The sequence below is a fragment of the Danio rerio genome, chromosome 14, assembly GCF_052040795.2.
Source record: "Danio rerio strain M-AB ecotype USA chromosome 14, GRCz13ab, whole genome shotgun sequence".
NCBI classification, from domain to species: domain Eukaryota; kingdom Metazoa; phylum Chordata; class Actinopteri; order Cypriniformes; family Danionidae; genus Danio; species Danio rerio.
Window position 1 is genome coordinate 8,833,262 of NC_141034.1, and position 23,130 is coordinate 8,856,391.

Sequence of the window (23,130 nt, forward strand, 5' to 3'; positions counted from 1 at the left end):
GTCTTGACTTTTATTAGCATTTTAGTAGTTTAGATACTATAAAGTGTACAAAATAATATACAGAAAAATAAGTGTGAAATAACAGAAAGTATACTGGAAGTTTGTCAGTAACAGTAATTTTTTAACTTTTCAAGCTTAAAAGTTGTTGGAAGAAAGTTTGAGGTCCCATAATGCAAGTCAAAAGCATAAATAAAGCATCAAAAATATAACTTGACTAATTTTTGGCATGTTTGTCTCACTTTAATGTTTCAGATCAGATTCAGATTTGAATAGTCAAAGATTACGCAACACATCATGCAGTTTTAAAATGAATTTTTTTTTTATCATTAAAAAAATAAATCAAGATACAAAACTACATAGCCATGTGTGGAAAAAGTGTTTGCCCCCTTAACTCAATAACAGATCGGGCCACCCTTAGCAGCAACAACTGCAATCAAGTGTTTTCAAGGTCACACTTTACAATAAGGTTCATTAGTTAATGTTAATTAATGCATTTACTAACATGAACAAACAATAAACAATACATTTACTACAGTATTTGTTCATGTTAGTTAACGTTAGTTAATGAAAATACAGTAGTTCATTGTTAGTTCATGTTAACTCATGGTGCATTTACTAATGTTAACAAGCATGGACTTGGATGTAAATAATGCATTAGTAAATGTTCAATTATGATTAATAAATGCTGTACATGTGTTGTTCATGATTAGTTCATGTTAATAAATGCATTAACTAATGAACCTTATTGTAAAGTGTTACCGTTTTCGAAAACTTCTAATGAGTCTGTTTCAGCGATGTGAAGGAATTTTAGCTCACTTATCTTTGCAGAGTTGTACTTCAGCCGCTTTGGAGGATTTTCAAGCATGAACTGCCTTTTCAAGTGCAGGCAACAGCTACTCAATTAGATTTAGGTCAGGACTTTTACTAGGCCACTCCAAAGTCTATATTTTGTTTTTCTTCAGCCAATAAGAAGTGGACTTGCTGATGTGCTCTGGATTATATTCAGTATATATTTTAAAAGCTCTAACGTGAAGACAGATATGTCTAACTTCTTATTGGCTGTAGACATGCTAGGTCAATTTCAGTTTACATTTGAATGTCTTCATAACATGGCAGAAAAAAATCTCTTTGGTGTCCATGAAGGTAAACAAGTACATCTAGTGAATAATGGGAATCTAGTTATGGTGTATATTTGCAATTATTAGTACTATCTCTGTGTTTTTATTATGGCAGCATGATAATTTTGATATTCTGTTTGCAGGAACTTCCTGAAGGCGTTTCCTCTGATGGGAGAGACGCAGGAGAGAGAGCGTGTGCTTGTGCATTTCTCCAAACGCTTCTGCCACTGCAACCCAGAGACTCTCACCTCAGAGGGCAAGTTATCATTTATAACATTATACTGAAAAGTTCCAGTGAACTTTTGTGCAATGCTTTGACACACATGAGCTAGGTTACATGTACAAACTCCTACAAACACTTAGTAAGTTGTGTATAACTGACATTGGAAACATTGGGGACAATTTCTATGATGGCATCTGAAATTAAATTGTTTTCCGGTATAAATATCTAAACAAATATCTAAACATTTTTACCACTTCCTACTTGAAAAGCAAATAACATCAAATATTTTATCTTGGTTTCTGTAAATGTATTAAATTAAGTGAGATAAAACACCTGCCAATTAAAACCTTAAATTAAATGGAAAACATTGTTAATGGTTATTAAAATTTTCACAGAAAGGTTAATAATTTTGACTAATACACAATTTCGTATAAACTATTTTTTTATTTATTTATTTTGACAGATGGTGCTCACACACTGACCTGCGCACTTATGCTTCTCAACACAGACCTGCACGGACATGTATGTATTCTCTAAACTTTTGCATCTGAACAATACCTGAAATTAACATTATTTGATTCATCATCAAAGTGCTGTAGCTAAAAATGTAGGCACAGAAAGAGGAAATGATAGATAGAATGTGATTGTGGATTGTGTAGTGAAATATGGCAGTAATTGGAAATACTATTGGCTGTTCTTTGATCAAATTAGCAGAAACCCATTTTAGATTGATCTTGAAACAGACCTTCAGTTCTGACACAACGTTCGATTCAACTTATAGATTCAATTCAACACAGCGATCACTGCATATTGGCCCTGTTCATATCTGGTATTAAACTGCATTTTTGTCAGATCACAAGGAAATGACACTAGATACTGATGTAAACGGAGTCTAAATCGCTTTAAGTTTGACCACTTTTAACCACTTTATTAAAAACGATTGGATTTATTTTATTTAAAAAAAGCATATAAATATATTATATATTGTATTTATTTATACAACAGTTCTGTCTGGTTCTCGAATCTGATTGGCTGATAGCCGTGATATATTTAAGTAATATCAACACCCGTAAAGCCTCTTTGCCCTTTGTGTATTACTCCGCCCACATACAACCAGCAAAAAGCGGACACTACAGATCTAAAGTTTAAAAGATGCTTGCTCAACTGTTTAACTGTCAGCTTATGATTTGAATCCAAGGCGAAAGAAAGTAGTTCTTTAACAAAAGGGTTTTTGAGACTCTCCATGTTTGATTTTGTTTTATATACACGATTATGCCGTCAAACTGAACACGAGTAGCAGTGCGATATGGCTGTATATCGGCACTGGTGGGGGGACTAAGGCAAAACGCACGCCTCCCACCATTGCTGATATACAGCCATATCGCACTGCTACTCGTGTGATATTGCTCATATATATATATTAGTGGTTTTATTAATTACTTACATTATAAATTACTTTAATTAATTACTTTATTAATGCCAGAAAGATAAATATCTACTGTTTTTATCCATAATAATAATATCACTTAAGTGTCTAAATAACAGTGCATCTGGAAAGTATTCATAGCGCTTCACTTTTTCCACATTTTTTTTGTGTTACAGCCTTATTCCATAATGGATTAAATCAATTTATTTCCTCAAAGCTCTGCACACTTTACCCCATAGTGACGATGTGAAAAAAAAAGAAAAATCAAATGTACTTTGTTGGCTTTAATTGCACCTTTGCCAGCAGTTACAGCCTCAAGTCTTTTTAAACATGATGCCACAAAATTGGCACACCTGTCATTGGGAATTTTTGCAGTACCTCTTAAGCTCTATCTGGTTGGATGAGAAGTGATGATGTACAGCCATTTTCAGATCTCTCCAAAGATGTTAAATAGGATTTAGGTCTGGGCTCTGGCTGGGCCACTCAGTGACATTCGCGGAGTTGTTGTGAGACCACTCCATTGATATTTTGGAGATGTGTTTTGGGTCATTGTCCTGCTGGAAGATGAACCGTCTGAACCGAGGTCGAGAGCACTCTGAAGCAGGTTTTTATTCAGGATGTCTCTGTACACTGCTGCATTCATCTTTCCCTTGATCCTGTCTAGTCTTCCAGTTCCTGCTGCTGAAAAATATCCCCACAGCATGATGCTGCCACCACCATGCTTTACTGTAGGGATGGTATTAGCCTGATGATGAGCGCTGCCTGGTTTTCTCCAAACGTAATGCCTGGCTTTTACTCCAAAGAGTTCAATTTTAGTCTCATCATACCAGAGAATTTTGTTTCTTATGGTCTGAGAGTCCATCAGATGCCTTTTGGCAAATTCAAGGTGGGAGTAGCTTCTGTCTGGCTAATCTACCATACAGGCCTGATTGATAGATTGCTGCACAGATGGTTGTCCTTCTGCAAGGTTCTCCTCTATCTACAGAAGAACGCTGGAGCTCAGACAGAGTGACCATCCGGTTATTGATCACCTCCCTGACTAAGCCCCTTCTCCCCTAATCACTCAGCTTAGATGGCCGGCCAGATCTAGGAAGAGTCCTGGTGGTTCCAAACATCTTCCATTTACGAAAGATGGAGGCTACTGTGCTCATTAAAACTTTCAGAGCAGCAGAAATGTTTCTGTAACCTTCCCCAGCCTTGTGCCACAAGACAATCCTGTCTCGGAGGTCTACAGACAATTCCTTTGTCTTCATGCTTGGTTTGTGCGTTGACTGTCAACCCTGGGACCTTATATAGACAGGTGTATGCCTTTATTAAATCATGTCCAATCAACTGAATTGACCACAGGTGAACTCCAGTTAAGCTGCTGAAACATCTCAAGAATGATCAGTGGAAACAGAATGTACCTGAGCTCAATTTAGAGCTTCACAGCAAAGGGTGTCAATACTTCTGTACATGTGGGGCTTAATTTGTGCCGGAACACGCCGAACCTCTGAAATCTGATCCAGCACCTCATTTCACTGATCCCCCTCCTCAACCGCCCTCCTCCCCCATCCTCTGTTCACTTTCACTTTCTTCTGCTACTCCCCAACCCTCTTCACTTTTATCCACGACAACCATATGGAAAAGTGTGGAAAATGTGAAGCACTATGAAAACTTTCCGGATGCACTACATATTTTCATTGACTGAAAATTAAATTTTTCTTGATAGCCTTGCAGCATTTTATTTCTTGTAGCCTATAAAATCATTAATGGTCTGTGAATCATTGCATTTTATCCAAAGCAGTAGAAACAAAGCATTTTTTGTCACTAAAACAAGACAAAGAATCTAACCGACCTAATTAAAAATGTGTTAAACAATAGTTTACATCCAGACTAAAACTATATTAAAATGCTCACTAGAAATAATAAAAAAATAGGAAGTAGAATAATATATTTTACTTAAATTACTTAATTATACATAATACACATTTAAGTGATTTTTACTGCTTGTGCTGTGCTGTTTTTTACCGTAAAAGTGTTCAGACAATTGAGTACATCATACTTTTTTGTGTACAGTATGTACATTTCACAAGCTCACACATAAAACCACCCATAGACTCTTTGTTATGGGGAAAGTTGTCTAAAGTCGACAAAAAGAGACAGATAAAAAAAAAATGTGGAATCCAATTAACCAAACATACATCTTAATAGGAGGTGAAAAACTAAATAAAGCGGTGACATAGCCAGACTTACCTGTCATTATTCAACAATTTTTATGCATTATACATAAAATTTATGCATTATTTATGCATTATGACATATTATGACCAAAAATAATTTTTCATGATGAATGAGGTATATACACACAGACTTCTAATTTCAGTCAGCCAGCCCCAGGGCTTCTGGTGAATTGTTAACCCTTACAAAATTGCTGCGTTTAAGATCTGATTTCTTTAAAAAAACAGTGATCTGGCTGAAAAACAATATAAAGAAAAGTGGGTATCAGATTAAACATGAAGCACTGCATTAAATTCTATGTTTTCCGCGCCATGGCTTTAAAATATGGAAATTAATTTTAACCCATTTTTTTCAATGGAGTTTTTGTGCTAGCCTGTTGCTAATGACGGCTTCCACATTTAAACAGTCTTTCTCTTTTTATGGTTTAACAGCCAAATGGAGGCTTAAGTGAATTTAAATGAATATATTTGAATTACATTGCAGCATCGATGCGGTAAAAGGAAGCTTAAGATCATTGATCACTGAAAAACACTAGCTGTGCTTGTAGCCCATTGGTGGTAAAGAAAAATATAATGTTGTGTTTGAAGATGAGGATGATGTTATCATTCAGCTAAGTTGTAAATTTCCTTTTCTAACCCTCTGCACTTAACAGTCTCATTTGTTTTTTCCATTAACAAGCCTCTCATTGCTGTGTTTCTGTCTGTAATACAGTTTTTCTGTTAGTAATATTACAATTCTTCTGACGTAAACATCTCTCCTTTTCTTTTGCCTCTGTCTTAACTCACTCTGCGGCAGGTGGTAAGTGCTATCTAACCCCTTTTCTTCTTCTGTGTGTTCTCTTTTAATTGCTCTGTGTTTTCTGAAGGTTTTCACCCATCATCCGTGGAATATTACCCATGCAGAGTAGATCAAAATTTCTGTGCGTGTTGGTTGTGAGGCTCAGTGTTGCTGATGCGATACTGCCATCTGCTGACAAATTTATAAACTGCATGCACAGTAGTAAATAATAGTAATAATAAACTAATTTGTTTGCTGAATTGAAAACAACGTTACAATGATTTCATTCACTTCAGATATATAATCTTTAAATAACCTGCTCAGTTTGGAATGTAGTTTATTTAGTAATTTTATTTTTGTGTTGTTATTTGCATGGTTGTATCTCCATGACTTTTTCTGTGGTGATCAGTGTTGGGTAAGTTACTTCAAAAATGTACTTGATTACTAATTACATCATTAAACTTGTATTTAAGGTATTTTCTAATTACTTTGTCTGAAAAGTAACTTAATTACTAATTAATTAATCTAAATACCTGACCTAATACTACTTAAAATCCATATCTCAATGCATAAATACTCAATAGATGTCTTTTAGTTTGAATCAAACAGAAACATTTAGTTTTTTAATTAACACTTTAAAACTTCAGAATGTTTCAAAATAATGTTATATTTATTATAATTATAAATTATTTATAAAGTTTCATAAATATGTCATATTTTGTCAAATTTCATTGTTTTAGGCATGTGCCATTTTCTGTCAAATCTAGCAAGTTGAACAAAATTGGGTCATTATACAAAATATATGAATGACAAAAAATGTATACATATCTACACAAGTACCTTGCTTTTTTGAATATAAACTTTATATTTGTTTGAACCCTTTTTAATTTTTTCTCAAGCATGTTTAATCATCCTGATAATTGTAACCTTATATGGTTCTATATATTTAATATATTTATATAACAAAAAATATATATGTAATCTGCTTCTCTGACTTGATTTGTTTAAATTTGTTTAAGGTAAGTACATTATAAGTAACTAATTAAATGACCTGAAAATTAAAAATAACCCCTTGCTTTACTTTTTTAGCTGAACTGTATTTTTTACTGTGTAGTTTACACCCAAGACTGGTGGTAATGATGTATATTTACAAAAGCTTGCAATATTTTCACACTATTTGTGTGATTGGTGACCTAAAAGCACAAATGGTGGTTTAAAAAAGAGTGATCTCCAATACTGCAGCTTGTTTGAAAGCTGTATTATTATTTATTAAAAGCATAGTTCACCCATAAATGGAAATGACCTCATCACTTACGCTCCCTCGTGTGGTTTTAAACCTTTTTGAGATTCTTTATTCTGTTAAAAACAAAAGAAGATATTTTGAAAAATGCTGGTTGATGGTAACCATTGAGCTCCATTAAAGGAAACTATGGAAGCCAATGGGTAAAAATGTCTAAAAAGTTTTTTTTTTACTCTTATATAAATAAATATACTAAACAATGCACTTATTATATATTATATATTATTATTTTACATGTATTAATATAAGTGAATAATAAGAATCCATTCCAAATGTAACTGTAACTGGAAACCAATGTAAAGACCCAACTTCTGTGATATGCTACATTTCCTTAGAACTTTCCTTAGAATTAGCAGATGAAAGACATCTCAAAAATATGTTTTATTGTATTATCTGTCATCTGAAACCTGACTCTGATGGCTGAGAATTAAGTTTAGGTCTCCCTGATTTATCTCTCCTTTCTACTTTATACAAAAGAAAATCTGCAGGAGCCATATTTAGTCAAAATAAGATAATCCTGGATCAACATATAATTTCAGAACTTTAGTTACATCCGGAACTTAAAGTGGAAATGCAAAAGTAAATGAATGCTGACACCTCTGCATTAAGACCTGCACTGTGCATCAGTTTGTTTTCGATTAATCTTCATTGCTTTCATAAACGTTGATTTCATTGTCGCAAAGAGAGTGACATGTTTATTCTGGGATAACCACTCTTAAATAATACACTGACATTTCAAGTAAATCAGTCTAAGCTTTTAGTGGGGCACAGACCATTTTTTGCTCGGGCACCAGACTAGCGATGCAGATGAGATATACTGAATGAGCTGTTTGGGATGCTTGAAATAGTCCCACCTGGTGGCCAGATCCTTTCAGAATGTTCAGAAACTTCTAGGGCCAGGAGACACAAATACACAAGAGTGGCTAATTAGACTCGAAAGAATATTTCCGTTCTGGGTTTGTAGTGATTGTCTGAAAAACCGAGATGGGTCTGGCTGCAAACTCTGGCAGTGCAATCTGAGCTGCATCCAATGCTTTTTAGTGGGCTCACCTAACCCCACCCCTAACCCTACCTCTCATAGTGACGTCACTTGTTCCATTTGAGTGCATTGTGTCTAACACTGCATCCCTAAGTGATGCTATCCCAGCTTGCATCTTACAGGCAGCATCCAGATACTATTGGACAAACCTAGGACTAGTTTGCAAACGAAGGTTTCTGCAAAAAATTTCCAAGTCAAGAAGAAAGTTATGACAAAATGAAATCAAGGATAATAATTTTGCTTGGCATGAGAAAAGGATTCCAATAATAGAAGACACTTTTTGCTTGAAGACCTAATAAGTCAAATGGGGAGTTAGACTCACACATAAAGCCTCACAAATTATGTAATTTTAATAAATGTACACTCAAACAATCACATTTGCTGTTTGTTTAAACTATTTACTCAAAATGAGCTGAAGCAACACAATTCTTGAGTTTTTTGGTGGGACAACCTAATTGTTCTATGTCCAGTCCACTTAAATTTGTAAAAATTAATAAGCTAACTTAATTCCTCCATGTTATCCAAGCATAAATCAATTGTGTGGAACTCAAACATTTTTTTACTATGACTTTTCAAAATAAATGTGATGCACTAATGTACTTTACCATTCAGAACATCTTACCTACTTTACAGCAACACCCTGGAAACCACAACTCTCCTGTATTGTGATTTTTGCATGTACAGTTTGAGTCTGTGTGCTGTTATAATTACAGTGGTGTTGTAGACTTTTATTTTTAAAGGTGCAGTATGTAAGTTTGACACCCAGTGGTTGAACTAGGTATTGCACTCCTGGTTCAAAACACACACAAGTGCAAGTTGCCAGATTGACGACACCAAGAGGAGTGTGCCTTACTATCTAGCCTAAAGGCTGAAACAGTGTTGTAAATAAAAGCAATGGCACGTGATAGAAGGAATATTGTCCATATCAAAATTAGTTTTTGTTCTAATTAACACCTGAAATTAATATTTTAGAAACAGCTTCTTTTTCTTGCAGCTGAACATCAGAAAACTGACAATGATCACCTCAGGTACACCATATGTGCTTTAATCAGTGTTAAATGCTAATAATGAGTTTGAACGCCACTTTACATGACATGTATTGCCATAATACTGAAAGCAGCAGCAGATAGTTCATCTCAGATTTTGAAAATAATATTACTTGAAATTAAATCATTTGAAATGTAACTTTAGAACTAAGACTCAGTGCAAGGCAACACATATAAGTGATTAAACATGTACATTAATAATTTTAAAGAGGTATAATATGTATTATATACCTTACCATTTTGCTGGTGCAGTGAGTGCACTATTCTGTGCTTCTGAATGGCTGTATTTAAAATTCTGTCATGTTTTGTCTGGTGCAAACAGCCAAATTTCCTTTCACAGCAAATCTCATCATGTAGCGTGTTGTTAGGGCAATGTGTTAAAATGTAACCTAATGTTTACATGCGTAATATTTATGTAATTTGTTAATTGATAACCACCTCCTGTGGAACTCTGAATCTGTCTCATTTTGGAGTCTGCTACTGTCCACCAGAGGTCGCATTTCGGTCACAGATGCATGTTTGTGAGTCTTCCTGACTGAATAAATGAAATACGCTGTTTTCCACTAAGGCAGCCTGGGGTGCTGAAATGTAATTGGCCAAACTGGCAAACCAGTGCACAGACCCTTGCAATGGACAGGTGATGGGTGGGATGGCGATCACAAAGTGCAGATGGGTGGGGTTGGGGGAATTGGTGATCGCAAAGTGAAGACGGATGGAGGGGGGGCGGGGGGCTGGAGAGTAGGGGGAGTAAGTGAGTAAGTGAAGAGCAGGGGGTGGGAGGGTCACCTCAACCAATGATGGCAGAGGGGCAGTGACTCTAGACTCCGGGCCACCCCACTGTGCACCGCCCTGCAAACTGGTATTGGGGCGGTTAAATGACCAAAACAAAGACAGATGTTCCGGCACATAACGCACATTTTCAAAGCAGAATGTCTGACTTTAGCATTGTTTTCAGATAAACAAGAATGTTTGCATGTTTTTTAGATATCTGCACACATTTTTTGTTGTTTTTATGCTTTAGAAGAGTCAAAAACCTACATACAGCACCTTTAAAGCTCTTTGTGGAATAATATATATTAATCATTGTTGTAATCTGTGTAATTTTAAAACAATTTCAGCTGTTTTACTGACTAAAATGTACTAAAATGCGTTGTTAGGGAATGTATAATGAAAAATAGCATATGATACCCATAGAGAATATAAGCTGTGTTTCTTTCTCCTTTAGTCTTAAAATAAATCTTGTGAAGGGCATGATGGGGATTAAATAGCCCAGCCGTTTTCCTCAGCTGAGATTCACAGTCTTCACGGTTTTAATTATATCACTGCATAATTTAACAATTTAGTTTCAAGACAAACGGCAGACAAAAATGCTTTGCAGGGACACAATTCCTTCACAATGTTTGAAGAGTAATATCCCATTAGTCCGTTGTTTTTGGTCAGTGGTATTATGTTAGTAATTGACATTATGAGCACATCATTAGCATTGTTGTAACACTTTTGTTATGTTATTACATTGCAGAATATCGGGAAGAAGATGTCTTGCCAGCAGTTCATTAGCAATCTAGACGGTCTTGACGACGGCAAAGATTTTCCCAAAGAATTGCTCAAGGTAACACAGCAGACGCATACTCGATTACTAGCTTGTTTTCTATGATCTATTGCCTAGTCAAAAAAAAAAAATACTTTGCTTTTATTTAAGCAAATTCTTCAGAGTAATGAATCTTCATTTCAGTGATAAATATGTTTCTAGCATGTTATGTATTTGTTAACACTTCTTCTATCATTGTCTGAAGCAGTGTGTGGCAGACAATAAATGGCGTGGTCACATTCCAGGATCACAATGTCAAGATTCATCAGGCTCATTGTGTAAGAAGGCTTCATTCCAGCACATATTTGGAAGTAGACTTTACATAGTGGTTCTCCTTGAGGTCGGATAGTGACCATCTTTAGCTTTGATTACAGCAGTGGTTCTCAAACTGTGGTACGTGTACCACTAGTGGTACGCGGGCTTCCTTCTAGTGGTACGCGGAGGAATGAAATATGTCATGTACACGCCACATATATTTCAAAATATATCAAAAATTATGTATATAATATGCCATACATGACATTTAGCCTATATTTCTGAGTTTATCTGCCATGTTTTTTAACTGTGCAGAGTTGTAGCTGCTTTACTGGGCCTACTAAGCTACTGTATTTCAATACCGCTCATTTTGGTGGTACTTGGAGAGACAATTTTTTTTCTGAGGTGGTACTTGATGAATAAAGTTTGAGAACCACTGGATTACAGCATGCATTCGTCATTGGATTATTATAACATGTAATAACAGTTTTTTTTTCTATCATAAGTTCATTTTTGGAGAATGAAAATGAAGCCTTCTTTTCACAATCTTGGCTACGTCATGCTGGAATATGACATGGAATATGTGTGTTGGCATTGTTTGGTAACACTTTTCTTGAATGGGGTGTTTATGAGCAACCTTTGAATGTGAATGAGATTTTATGCATGCTCATGACAACTGTTATTAAGTGTCATTTGCACAGTTATGTCATTTTCAATGCAAAGATCCAAAGATGCAAATTAAATGTATGCACAAACAGGAATATCGCATAAAAATTCTGCGAATAAAGCAAAGTTTCCATACAATGAGTCAAAGAGAACAAAAACGTCACTTTCTGATTAACTGGCACCAAATATCAACAGTAAAAATGTAATTTACTGTGGTGGGAGAATCTGCGTGAATCTTTTTTTTTTTTTTTTTATAAATTACTTGCTCCTCTGTAGACATTGCTGGCATGCAATGAACATGTGGTGGTCTATTTAGGTCTCTCCCAAGATGCTCAATTGGATTTAGGTCAGGGCTCTGGCTGGGCCATTCAAGAACAGTTACGGAGTTGTTGTGAAGCCACTCTTTCGTTATTTTAGCTGTGTGCTTAGTGACATTGCCTTGTTGAAAGGTAAACCTTCAGCCCGGTCTGAGGTCATGAGTACTCTGGAGAAGGTTTTTGTCGAGGAAATCCCTGTATTTGGCATTCATCTTTCTCTCGATTTTGTAATTGTAGTCCTGTCCCTGCAGCTGAAAAACACCCCCAAAGCATGATGCTGCCACCACCATGCCTTGCTGTTGGGACTGTATTGGACAGATGATGAGCAGTGCTTGATTTTCTCCACACATACCTCTTAGAATTAAGACAAAAAGTTCTATCTCGGACTCATCAGACCAGAGAATCTTATTTCTCACCATTTTCAAGTCCTTCAGGTGTTTTTTTATGCAGGCTTTCATGTATCGAGCCACTCTGCCATAAAGCCCAGACTAGTGGGGAGCTGCAGTGATGGTTGACTTTCTATAACTTTCTCTCATCTTCCAATTGCATCTCTTGAGCTCAGCCACAGTGATCTTTGGATTCTTCATTAAACTCTCTCATGAAGGCTCTTCTCCTCCGGTAGCTCAGCTTGTCTGGACAGCCACCTATATCTAGGAAGGTTTCTTGTCATACCAAACATCTTCCATTTAAGGATTATGGAGGCCACTGTGCTCTTAGGAACTTAAAGGGCTGCAGACATTTTTTTGTAACCTTGGCCAGGTCTGTGCCACGATTCTGTCTCTGAGCTCTTCAGGCAGTTGCTTTAAACTCATGATTCTCATTTGCTCTGACATGCATTGTGAGCTGTAAGGTCTTATACTGTAGGCCCAAACCCTAATTCTCCCCCTTAGCCCTTCCCCTTACCCCTACCCCTCGTTTTGCGCATGCCTGTGAATGGGTAGTGGTGTCTCAATTCTTTTAAGCTTGAAGGCGTAGGGCTAAGGGCAAGGGGTATACACCCCTTCAAACGAAGATTTTTCAGGACCACACTTAAAACCAAGGGGTAAGAAAATTTCCCAGAATACACTAGCTCCAGCTGCACCCGGAAGTAAGGAGATCCACAAATTTGTATTTTTTTGTCATTACGAATTTTTACAACAAACAAAGCCATGTTTTAATATATTCATAACCGTGTTCATGTTTTACCGTCATGCTTTTTTTTTTTTTTTCCCAAAAGTGTTTTTATTGAACATATTAGATATGAAACATACATTACAAAATAGCTTTTCAATTTTTTTTTTTTTTTACACAACAAACAAACAAAACCTGCCGCACATACATTTAGGTTCTAGAAAAAAAATAAATAAATTATATTAAGAAAAAATACAAATAAATAGTTATAATAAGTAAAACATATGTTACTCTCATTAATAAGGGGAGAAAAAAGAAAATACAAAAAATTAAAGAGAAAAGAGAAAAAAAAAAAAAAAAACAACAACAAACAAACAAACAAACAAGGAAAGGTTCTACTCTTCTAAAATGACTGAGGGGTCCATCTTTTTTACGTGATCTAGAACAGGTTGCCAGGTGAGAAAAAACATATCAGTACAGCCTCCTAAAGTGTATCGTATTTTTTCTAAGGTCAGGTGGTGTAGAAGTTCCATAAGCCATTGCTTAAAGGTTGGAGGAAGTTTTTCCTTCCATTTCAGCAATATTAATCTTCTAGCTAAAAGCGTAGCAAAGGCAATCACATTTATCTTGCTTTTGTTAAAACATAAGGACTTTGGTGTGATTCCAAAAATTGAAATTATGGCCTCAGGTTCTACATAGGTATTTAATGCGTCCGAGAGGAATTTAAATATTAGCTGCCAGAATTTCTTTAATTTTGAACAAGCCCAAAACATATGAGATAAAGTAGCTGGCTCAATGCCACACCGGTCACAGTTAGGGTCTATATTTGGTTTAAATTTGGCTAGTTTCACTTTGGACCAATGTAATCTATGTACTACTTTAAATTGTATAACTCTATGTTTTAAACAAATTGAAGATGAGTGGATATTGTCTAAAACGGATTGCCACATATCTTCTGATAGTTCTATCTCTAGCTCCACCTCCCATTTTCTTTTTAATTTTACTAGGGGTTCCAGATTGTGGGAATTAATTATAGAATATATTTTGCCAATAAGTCCTTTTGAGTATGGGCTTAGCTCCATAATAGAGTCAAGCAGGGAGGGGGGAGGCAGTGAGGGATAGTGACTCATTGAGGAGGACACAAAACTTCGCAGCTGGAGGTATCTAAAGAAGTGGGAATTTGGAATTTGAAACTTAACTTTTACTTGTTGGAATGAAGCAAATTGCCCATCAATAAACATATCTTTTAATATCTTAAGACCTTTCATAGACCAGATGTCAAAAGTTTTGTCTATAGTAGAGGGGGTGAACATATGATTTCTTGCTATGGGGGCATAGGCTGATAGTCCTTTAAGTGCAAAACTTCTTCTAAATTGTGCCCATATTTTGAGTGAGTGTTTGACAACTGGGTTTAAAGAGTATTTAGATAAAGGTTCAGGTGTCGGAAAATTTGAGCATAGCAGAGCATGGAGTGAGGTTGAACAATTTGTGTTTTCTAAAGATAACCAATTAGGGCCACTGTCATATGATGGATTTGACCAATGTAGCATTGCTCGAATATTAGCTGCCCAGTAATACTGCTGAATGTTGGGTAATGACAATCCTCCATGGTCTCGGTGTCGTTGTAAAATATTTTTACGGATACGTGCATTTTTTCCATTCCATATAAAAGATGATATTAATTTATCTAAAAGTAAGAAAAATGATTTTGTTAAGAATACGGGTATGCACTGAAAAAGATATAAACATCTGGGTAATATATTCATTTTTATAGTGTTTATTCTACCTCCCAGTGACAATGGTAACGGATTCCAACGTTCAAGGTCTTTTTTTATGGAATCTATCAGTGGAGGGAAATTAACTTTGTACAAATGTTTGTATTTATTAGTGATCCATATACCTAAATATTTGAATTTGTCTTTAGTTATTTTAAATGGTAGTGAGGTAAAAATAATCTTTCTACCAGCATTATTAATGGGCATAAGCTCACTTTTTTGCATATTTATTTTATAACCTGATATTTTCCCAAAGGCAGTCAGTAATGTCATAATTTGTGGTAGAGTTGTTAGTGGTTCAGATATATATAGGAGGGTGTCATCTGCATAGAGAGAAATTTTATGTTCAAAGTTGTCCCTCTGTATACCCTTGATATTGATATCATTTCGTATCGCAATGGACAGAGGTTCAATTACCAATGCAAATAATAAAGGGGACAGAGGGCAGCCTTGTCTGGTTCCCCTTTCTAACGAAAAGAAAGGAGAAATGTGACAATTTGTACGTATTGCTGCCATAGGTGATGAGTATAAGATTTTAATCCATGAAATGAACTTTGTGCCAAATCCAAATTTTTTAAGAGTGTAAAAGAGGTAGTCCCACTCCACCCGATCAAAAGCCTTCTCAGCATCAAGTGAGAGAAGGACTTCCGGGACATCAGATGGAGTGGGATGGTGGAGGATATTTAGAAGTCTGCGTATATTATAGAATGAATATCGGTTTTTAATAAAGCCTGTCTGGTCACCAGAAACTATTGTAGGTAGCACTATTTCCAGCCGATGCGCTAATATTTTGGCGAATATCTTACTGTCAACATTCAGCAATGAAATTGGTCGATAAGAGCTGCATTCTGATGGATTTTTATCTTTTTTATAGATTAGAGAAATAATTGCTTGATTCATAGTCTCTGGCAAGGAGCCCATGACTGAGGATTCTTCATATAGGGAAAGTAGAATAGGGGCAAGATCGCCAGAGAACTTTTTAAAGAATTCACTTGGAAAACCGTCTGGGCCTGGTGATTTTCCGTTTTGCATAGATGACACTGCTCTAATAAATTCGTCTTTTGAAAATGGATTCTCCATGTCTAGAGCGAACTCTTGATCAATAGTGGGTAGACTAATTTTCTTAAAAAAAGAATCAAATAATGACTCATCTTTACAAGACTCCGAAGTATATAATTGTGAATAGTATTCTCTAAACCGATGGTTGATCTCTAAGGGATTCGTCAATTTAGTGCCAGTGTTATCATTAACTGACATAATGGAATGTGCTGCATTTTGTTGTCGAAGTTGGTGAGCTAAGATCTTCCCTATCTTTTCACCATGTTCATACATCTTATGCCTGGACTTAATTAAAAGATTTTCTGTTTGTTTTGTACATAATAAATTAAATTCAGACTGAAGAGCTAAACGCTGTCTAAACATGTCAGGTGTAGATGAGTGTGCCAAAATTTCATCAAGTTTTAAAATATCATTTTCAATTTTTTTAAGCCGCTCATGTTGTTTTTTCTTTAATCTGGCACTATATGATATAATTTGGCCTCGAAGATAGGCTTTAAGAGATTCCCAAATAAGACTAGAAGATATTCCTGGAGTCTGATTGTGCACTAAATATTCTCTAATTTCTGATGATATAAATTTAACAAACTCCACATCAGAGAGAAGTAGTGTATTAAATCGCCATGGCCGATAGTTGTTTGATGTAATTGGCATATCTAGAGTGATTAATAATGGCGCATGATCTGATATCACTATTGCATTATATTTGCATTCACTAACTAGAGGAAGTAGTTCACTGTCCAGAAAAAAATAATCTATACGTGAATATGTCTTATGAACTGGTGAATAAAATGAATAACCTCTACACCCAGGATTTTGGAATCTCCAAACATCAATCATTCCATAGGTTTTAAGAAGTTGGTTAATCACTTGAGTTGTACGACTTGGTATCATTGGTTTGAGAGAGCTGCGATCCAGTGAGGGTGATAGTACGCAATTAATATCTCCTCCTAATATAAGATGATGAGTATCTATATTAGGTATTCGTGAGAAGAGACCCGTAAAGAATGCACTGTCATCCCAATTGGGTGCATATACATTTACCATAACTACCGGAGTGTTATTTAGTCTACCCACTACCATTATATAACGGCCTGCTGGATCAGCTTCGATTTTTGATGCCTCAAATGAAACCGTTTTACTAATGAGAATTGCTGTTCCTCTAGATTTGGAGTGAAAAGTCGAGTGAAAGAGTTGTCCCACCCATCCTCCTCTTAGTCTAAAGTGATCAAAAGTTTTCAGGTGGGTTTCTTGTAGGAAAGCGATATCTGTATTTAACTGTTTTAAGTGTGAGAGAACCTTTCCACGTTTCACTGGATGATTCAAAGATTTAACATTCCAACTTATAAGATTCACCTGGCAAACGCCTGATGCGTTAACATTGTGTGGTTTAACCATACGTCTTTAAAAATGTAAGCTTACATACAAACGCTTCGTTTAAATATAACAGAAAAGACCCTTCCAATAAGATTGTAGAAAACAAAACAAGAAGTAGAAGTATAAAATGAAGTGCGACATTTACCCATTCCCAAACACCAAATAGAACATGGTGCAACTTTAACCCCTCGCAACAATATCCACACATAAAGTGCTTACTTGGGGAGTTTTAACCTCACAAGTTGCTCTGCACATTATTAAAGAAAGAAAACAAAAATGAAATTAAAAAATAATAAATTAAATTGGCGCATATTATTAACAATCACCTATTAAAACAAGTGTGACAGTTACATAACAGCATAGTAATGATAATAATAAACTCAGTAATTGTACTGTCCCAATTATATTTCCTGCTTTTAAGTTTAACTGAAAATAGTAAGTGATTTTGTATCAGTAATATTGTTTTTCACTCCTCATCCATGAAATAGGAATTCAGTCAGTCTCTGCATAGATGTAATGTTCATATACTCACTCAAATATGGTCATTTAGATGGGAGTGTGAGTGTATGAAAAAAAAAAAACAAAGTCACTGAAGTGGCTTGGTACTACTCAATCAGAGATGGTCGAGCCGTCTTAAAGAATATTATTTTTCACATAAGTCAGGGCTTCTGCTGCATCTTGGAACTGCTTTTCCGTCCCGTTGTGTGTGATTCGGAGCCTGGCCGGGTGAAGAATGCCATAACGAACACCATCTTTTCCTCGTATTAGTTTTCGGACTTCGTTAAAAGCCGATCTTGCACGGGCCACGCTCGGCGGGTAGTCGGGGAAGATGAATATGGTTGCGCCGTTATGATGAAGGGGTCCGGTTTCACGTACTCGGCGTAGAATTTCCACACAGTCCTGGTAGTAATGCAATTTTGCAACAATGGCCCTGGGTTTACCATCTGCACGTTTTGCCTGGAGAGTGCGATGAGATCTATCGATCAGTATATCTTTATCCATTTTGAGGGTGTCTTTGAGCAGCTTCGACACTGAGGCTGGAGTACATGCGCCAGGATCTTCGGCTACATTCAGTATTCTAATGTTTGACCTCCTCATTCGCCCTTCCATGTCCAAGCATTTCTCTTGTAGGGTTACTACATTTTTCTCCAGTTTGCGCACGGTGTTTTGCAGTTCTGTAACATCGTCTGAGCAGCTGGATAAGCCTCGTTCCATGTCTGACACTGTCGTTTTAATTGCCTCAAGATCTGAGCGAACAGCCGAAGCGTTGCTTGCTATCTCGGATTTAACTGCTTGTAATTCAGCTTTGACCATTTCAAATTCGTTTGACAGTGCAGTTTTCAGTTCTTTTTGAAAGAGCGAGGTTATTTCCGTTTTGATCGATGAGATCAGCTCAGCTTTAATCTCCAAAATGTCAGTGTGTTCGGCTGGCTCGGACATCATGCTAGGTGTATTAGCATCCTCTTGATTAGCAGCGGTTTTCCCCGTGTACTTATATTTACGTAGTTTGCCCGCCATTTGGATTTATAGAGAACCCAGCTGCTTTATGTGAAGTAGTAAAGTCTTAGATAGATGTAGCATCTCATATTTTCGATTAAAGCGCCTTAAATTTATAAGTTATATTACGTTTTTTGCAGAGCTCACCCAACTTTTACCTTACTCCATCGCCTGCTCAGTAGCGCCCCCACCGTCATGCTTTTTAAAAAAAATTATAAAATATTTTTTTTTTCTAAATTTCACGATCTATAATCCCTACTAATAACTCCTGTACAGCAGTCCCACAACATTCTGACACTTAAAGACACTGGAATACCCTGTCAGAAAAGTCTAGTGGCTGTCAATGAGCTTTTTACAGTGTCTGCTATAATGTTAATGCTGTTTTGTGTGTTAAATGCACAGTATTATGATCTTATTGCCACATTAGATCATTATGATAACATAATATACGCCTTCAGTGAATTCCTGAAGATAAATACCAAAAAAATAAAACAACTGGAATCATTCCAGCAGTCGCGATCGTCTGATGTGTTCGATGAAAAATACAGACTGTGGAATGTGTTTTTAACAGAAATATTTTGTAAACTGAATTTATGAACGTAAAATGTTGAAAACAGCAGATTACTGGCAACCACAGCTGCTGGTATTTTTTCCGTAAAATCAAAAAAGGAAAAAAAAAAAACAGCAAAACGGTTTTTGTGTCACCATTGTGGAGGTTAGTAGCGTCTGTGTTCAAGTCCAAGATGAACTAAAGAGTATTTGATGTTATGCTGCATCTTCTTTTGTTTAAAGGTGACTGTGTAGTTACTAATGCAGTCAAAATCTGTTTGCTAGTTGCAATCACACGTGAACACATTATTGCATCTAAAGACTTTACATTTTTGTGCACTAAGCTTTGATTTTGTAAACTAAACATTGTATCAGTTCATGAGATATGGTTATATTTCGTACATTTATACAGTTCTATAAAACTTCCATATTTTTCACAGAAAGATTCTGGCAATCACAGCTGCTGGTATTTTTTTTTTCGGAAATTTAACAGATATTTTACACAATAAGAGTTTGCTAATCAACACTCTCTTGGTGTTGATAATGTTAACACTTTCAAAAGTGTTATTTTTAACACGTATAGTGGTTCCCATATAAACTCTGAGGGAGTGTTCATTTTAACTCCAAGGTAGTTAAATCTACTATCTAAAATTTGCAGTGCATATGAAGCAAGAAATTGCGAGGACATATGGTGACGTATGCAGGTACTGTAGTGTTGTCCCAATTCTTAGGAGTAAATTTTGGAAGGGGACGGGGTAGGGGTACAAAAATACAATTGGATTGGGCCATAGACAGGTGTGTGACTTTCCTATTTATCAGCATAATCAAACACAGCTGGACTCATATGAAGGTGTAAAACCATCTCAAGGATGATCAGAAGAAATGGAGAGCAAAATATATGAGTGTCACAGCAAAGGGTCTGATTACTTAGGACCACGTCATATTTCAGTTGTTCTTTTTTAGTAAAAATCTGCAAAAATGTCACCAATTCTGTGTTTTTCTTTCAATATGGGCTGCTGTGTGTATACATAATGAGGAAAAAACTGAACATTAGTGATTTTAGCAAATGGCTGCAATATAACAAAGAGTGACAAATCTAAGGGGGGCTGAATACTTTCTGTACCCACTGTACATATGATATACCAGAAACAAATTAAGCACTGTAATGAATTTTGAAACTTAAATTTTTGTCTTAATTTTCTTGATGATCAGCAGAAAGGCAAAAAAAATATACAGTATCTTCTGAAAAAAAAAAAAAAACATGTATGTCTAGCATGTGAAGAATCACATATTTATACAATTAGTTTTTTTCTGCAATGTTTTTTAATTTCAATACAGATATTTGCAGTAATGAGTCTTTTTTCTGATTCTGAAAAAGAATCTGAACAGAAGACCTCAAGGATCTTAGACAGGCATGTCCATACTCGGTCCTGGAGGGCCGGCGTCCTGCAAAGTTTAGTTCCAACCCCAATCAGACACACCTGGGCAAGCTAATCAAGCTCTTACTAGGCTATCTAGAAACATCCTTGCAGGTGTGTTAAGGCAAGTTGGAGCTAAAATCTGCAGGACACCGGCCCTCCAGGACTGATTTTGGACACCCCTGACCTAAGAGAAAAATATCTGTTTGGCAGTGTTGCCAAATATTTTGCGGTCAGTCCATTTAAAGATTTAAAAAACAAACACTAAATGTTCATATTTAATTCCAAATTGAACCGGCAGCCACTTCAAGAATAGCAAAATCTGGGAAACTTGGCCATGTTTTCGAATGTTAGTCAGCAATCTTGCTGCCGCATTTTGTACTTGCTGTAACAGAGCCAGAGTTTTCTGGCTAACTCCCAGATAAAGGGAGTTAAAGTAGTCTAGGTGTAAAAAAATGGAAGCACGAGTGAGCATTGTTGCCTCACAGCAAGAAAGTCACTGGTTTGAGTCCCGGCTGGGTCAGTTAGCATTTCTGCATGGAGTTTGCATGTTCTCCTGTGTTGGCGAGGGTTTCCTTCAGGGTTTCCTCCAATTTCTCCAAAGACATGCTGTAGGTGAAACAAATAAACTAAATTGGCCGTAGTGTATGTGTGTGTATGGATGTTTCCCAATACTTGGTTGCAACTTGAAGGGCATCCACATCTGGAAAACTGTGGTGATCCCTGATGAATAAAGGGACGAAGCTGTAGGAAAATAAATGAATGAATAACTGTCTTCAATCAATGTCATTGAAAGACAGAAATTACTTCATTTCTCAGCTTAAAAAACAGGACACTACCACAGAATTTATTTACTTGTCAATTTAAAATCAAAATCAAATAATACATCTAGACTTTTTTAATGCAATATTCCAAAATTAGCAGAAAAATTGTTGAATGGAAACAGCTATTCTTGCGCTACTTTGAAGTCATAACACCAATCAACTAAACACAGTAAAACACAACACGCTAATTAAAACGAGATAGATACAGCTAGAGAACCAATCAGAACAACACACGTGAACAAGGGGAGGATAAGGAAACAAATTAAATCAATAATCCAAAAATATACTGAATCATGACTTTAAAACAGAGATATAGTTGAAGTCATAATTATTAGCCCTCCTGTAAATTCTTTTTTTCTTTAAATTCCAAATGATGTTTAACAGAGCAAGGAAATTTTCACAGTATTTCCTATTTTTTTTTTTCTGGAGAAAGTCTAATTTGTTTTATTTTGGCTAGAATAAAAGCGGTTTTGAATTTTTTAAAAATCATTTTAAGGTCAATATTATTAGCTCCCTTAAGCAATATATATTTTTGATAATCTACAGAACAACCTTTTATTATACAATAACTTGCCTAATTACCCTAACCTGCTAAACTACCCTAATTAACTTAGTCGAATTTTTGAATGTCACTTTAAGCTAAATACTAGTATCTTGAAAAATATCTATTCAAATATTATTTACTGTCATCATGGCAAAGATAAAAGAATGCATAACATAATGTGCATTAAACCAATCAGAGTCTCATCTTCCATGCCCTTTAAGAGTCAGTTGCATTATGACATGGCGCACTTGCTATTTACATGGCGGACTTTGTAAGTGGAAAAACTGAACACTTCACTAGCGAGAAAACAGTTAAACAGAACATCTGCAGTGAGAATAAACAATGAGCCACCTCCATTCGGCCTCTTTACTTTCTCTTTACTTTACTTTTACTCTTTACTCCTTTACTTTTGTGAATAAGGAAACCGTGGAAACTCACTTCACTGAAAACATCCATTAGCCTACATATTTAATTTTGTTTGTTAAGCGCAAAGATTTGTTTCAAAACTATTTCTAAATTCCGTTCCGTTTTATTAAAACAAATATAAATATGCATATATTAAATAATACTACTAATTACAATAACATTATACGAATGCAAATTGTCATGAATAAACTGAGAAAGCCCCACCGAGATGGTATCATGGAGGTAGTGTTTTTTTTCTATTTATGTAGAAAATACTATTTTTAATCCTTCAATTCTTTTTCATATGCAAAGATATTTGTGTATTGCTGTACATCCTGTGTGTATTAAGCAATGTGTAAGTTTGGACCTGCATAGGCACATAGCTAATGCACTCTGCACTGGACTTTAGACCAGCTTTCAGTTGGTCAGTGACGTGGTCTATTTTAGTTCCTCAAAATAGCAACATGCCAACAATCTGCCTTAACACACAACCTTTTTAGACCAACACACCCAATAGTCCACAAAGTGGTGCAAATGGATTTGAAACGTATTGTTGCGCTGGTCTGAAAATAGCAACAAATGGCACCAAACACATCTTGT

The 23,130-nt window shown here is 35.9% G+C and overlaps 1 protein-coding gene across 10 annotated transcripts in view; it reads left to right on the top strand.

Annotated features, from left to right (window-relative positions):
• psd2 (pleckstrin and Sec7 domain containing 2) overlaps positions 1–23,130 on the top strand; it is a 197,712-nt gene that overhangs the window by 155,529 nt on the left and 19,053 nt on the right. For 8 of the 10 annotated variants that reach the window (XM_087281067.1, XM_087281070.1, XM_087281068.1 and 5 more), the window contains 3 exons: positions 1,262–1,374; positions 1,805–1,863; positions 10,669–10,758. In XM_087281067.1, coding sequence (XP_087137193.1) covers positions 1,262–1,374; positions 1,805–1,863; positions 10,669–10,758 — 262 coding nt within the window. Of the gene's footprint in view, positions 1–1,261; positions 1,375–1,804; positions 1,864–10,668; positions 11,114–11,439; positions 13,175–23,130 lie in introns of those variants that run through there. The other 2 variants (XR_015507043.1, XR_015507044.1) reach the window with 1 other exon arrangement.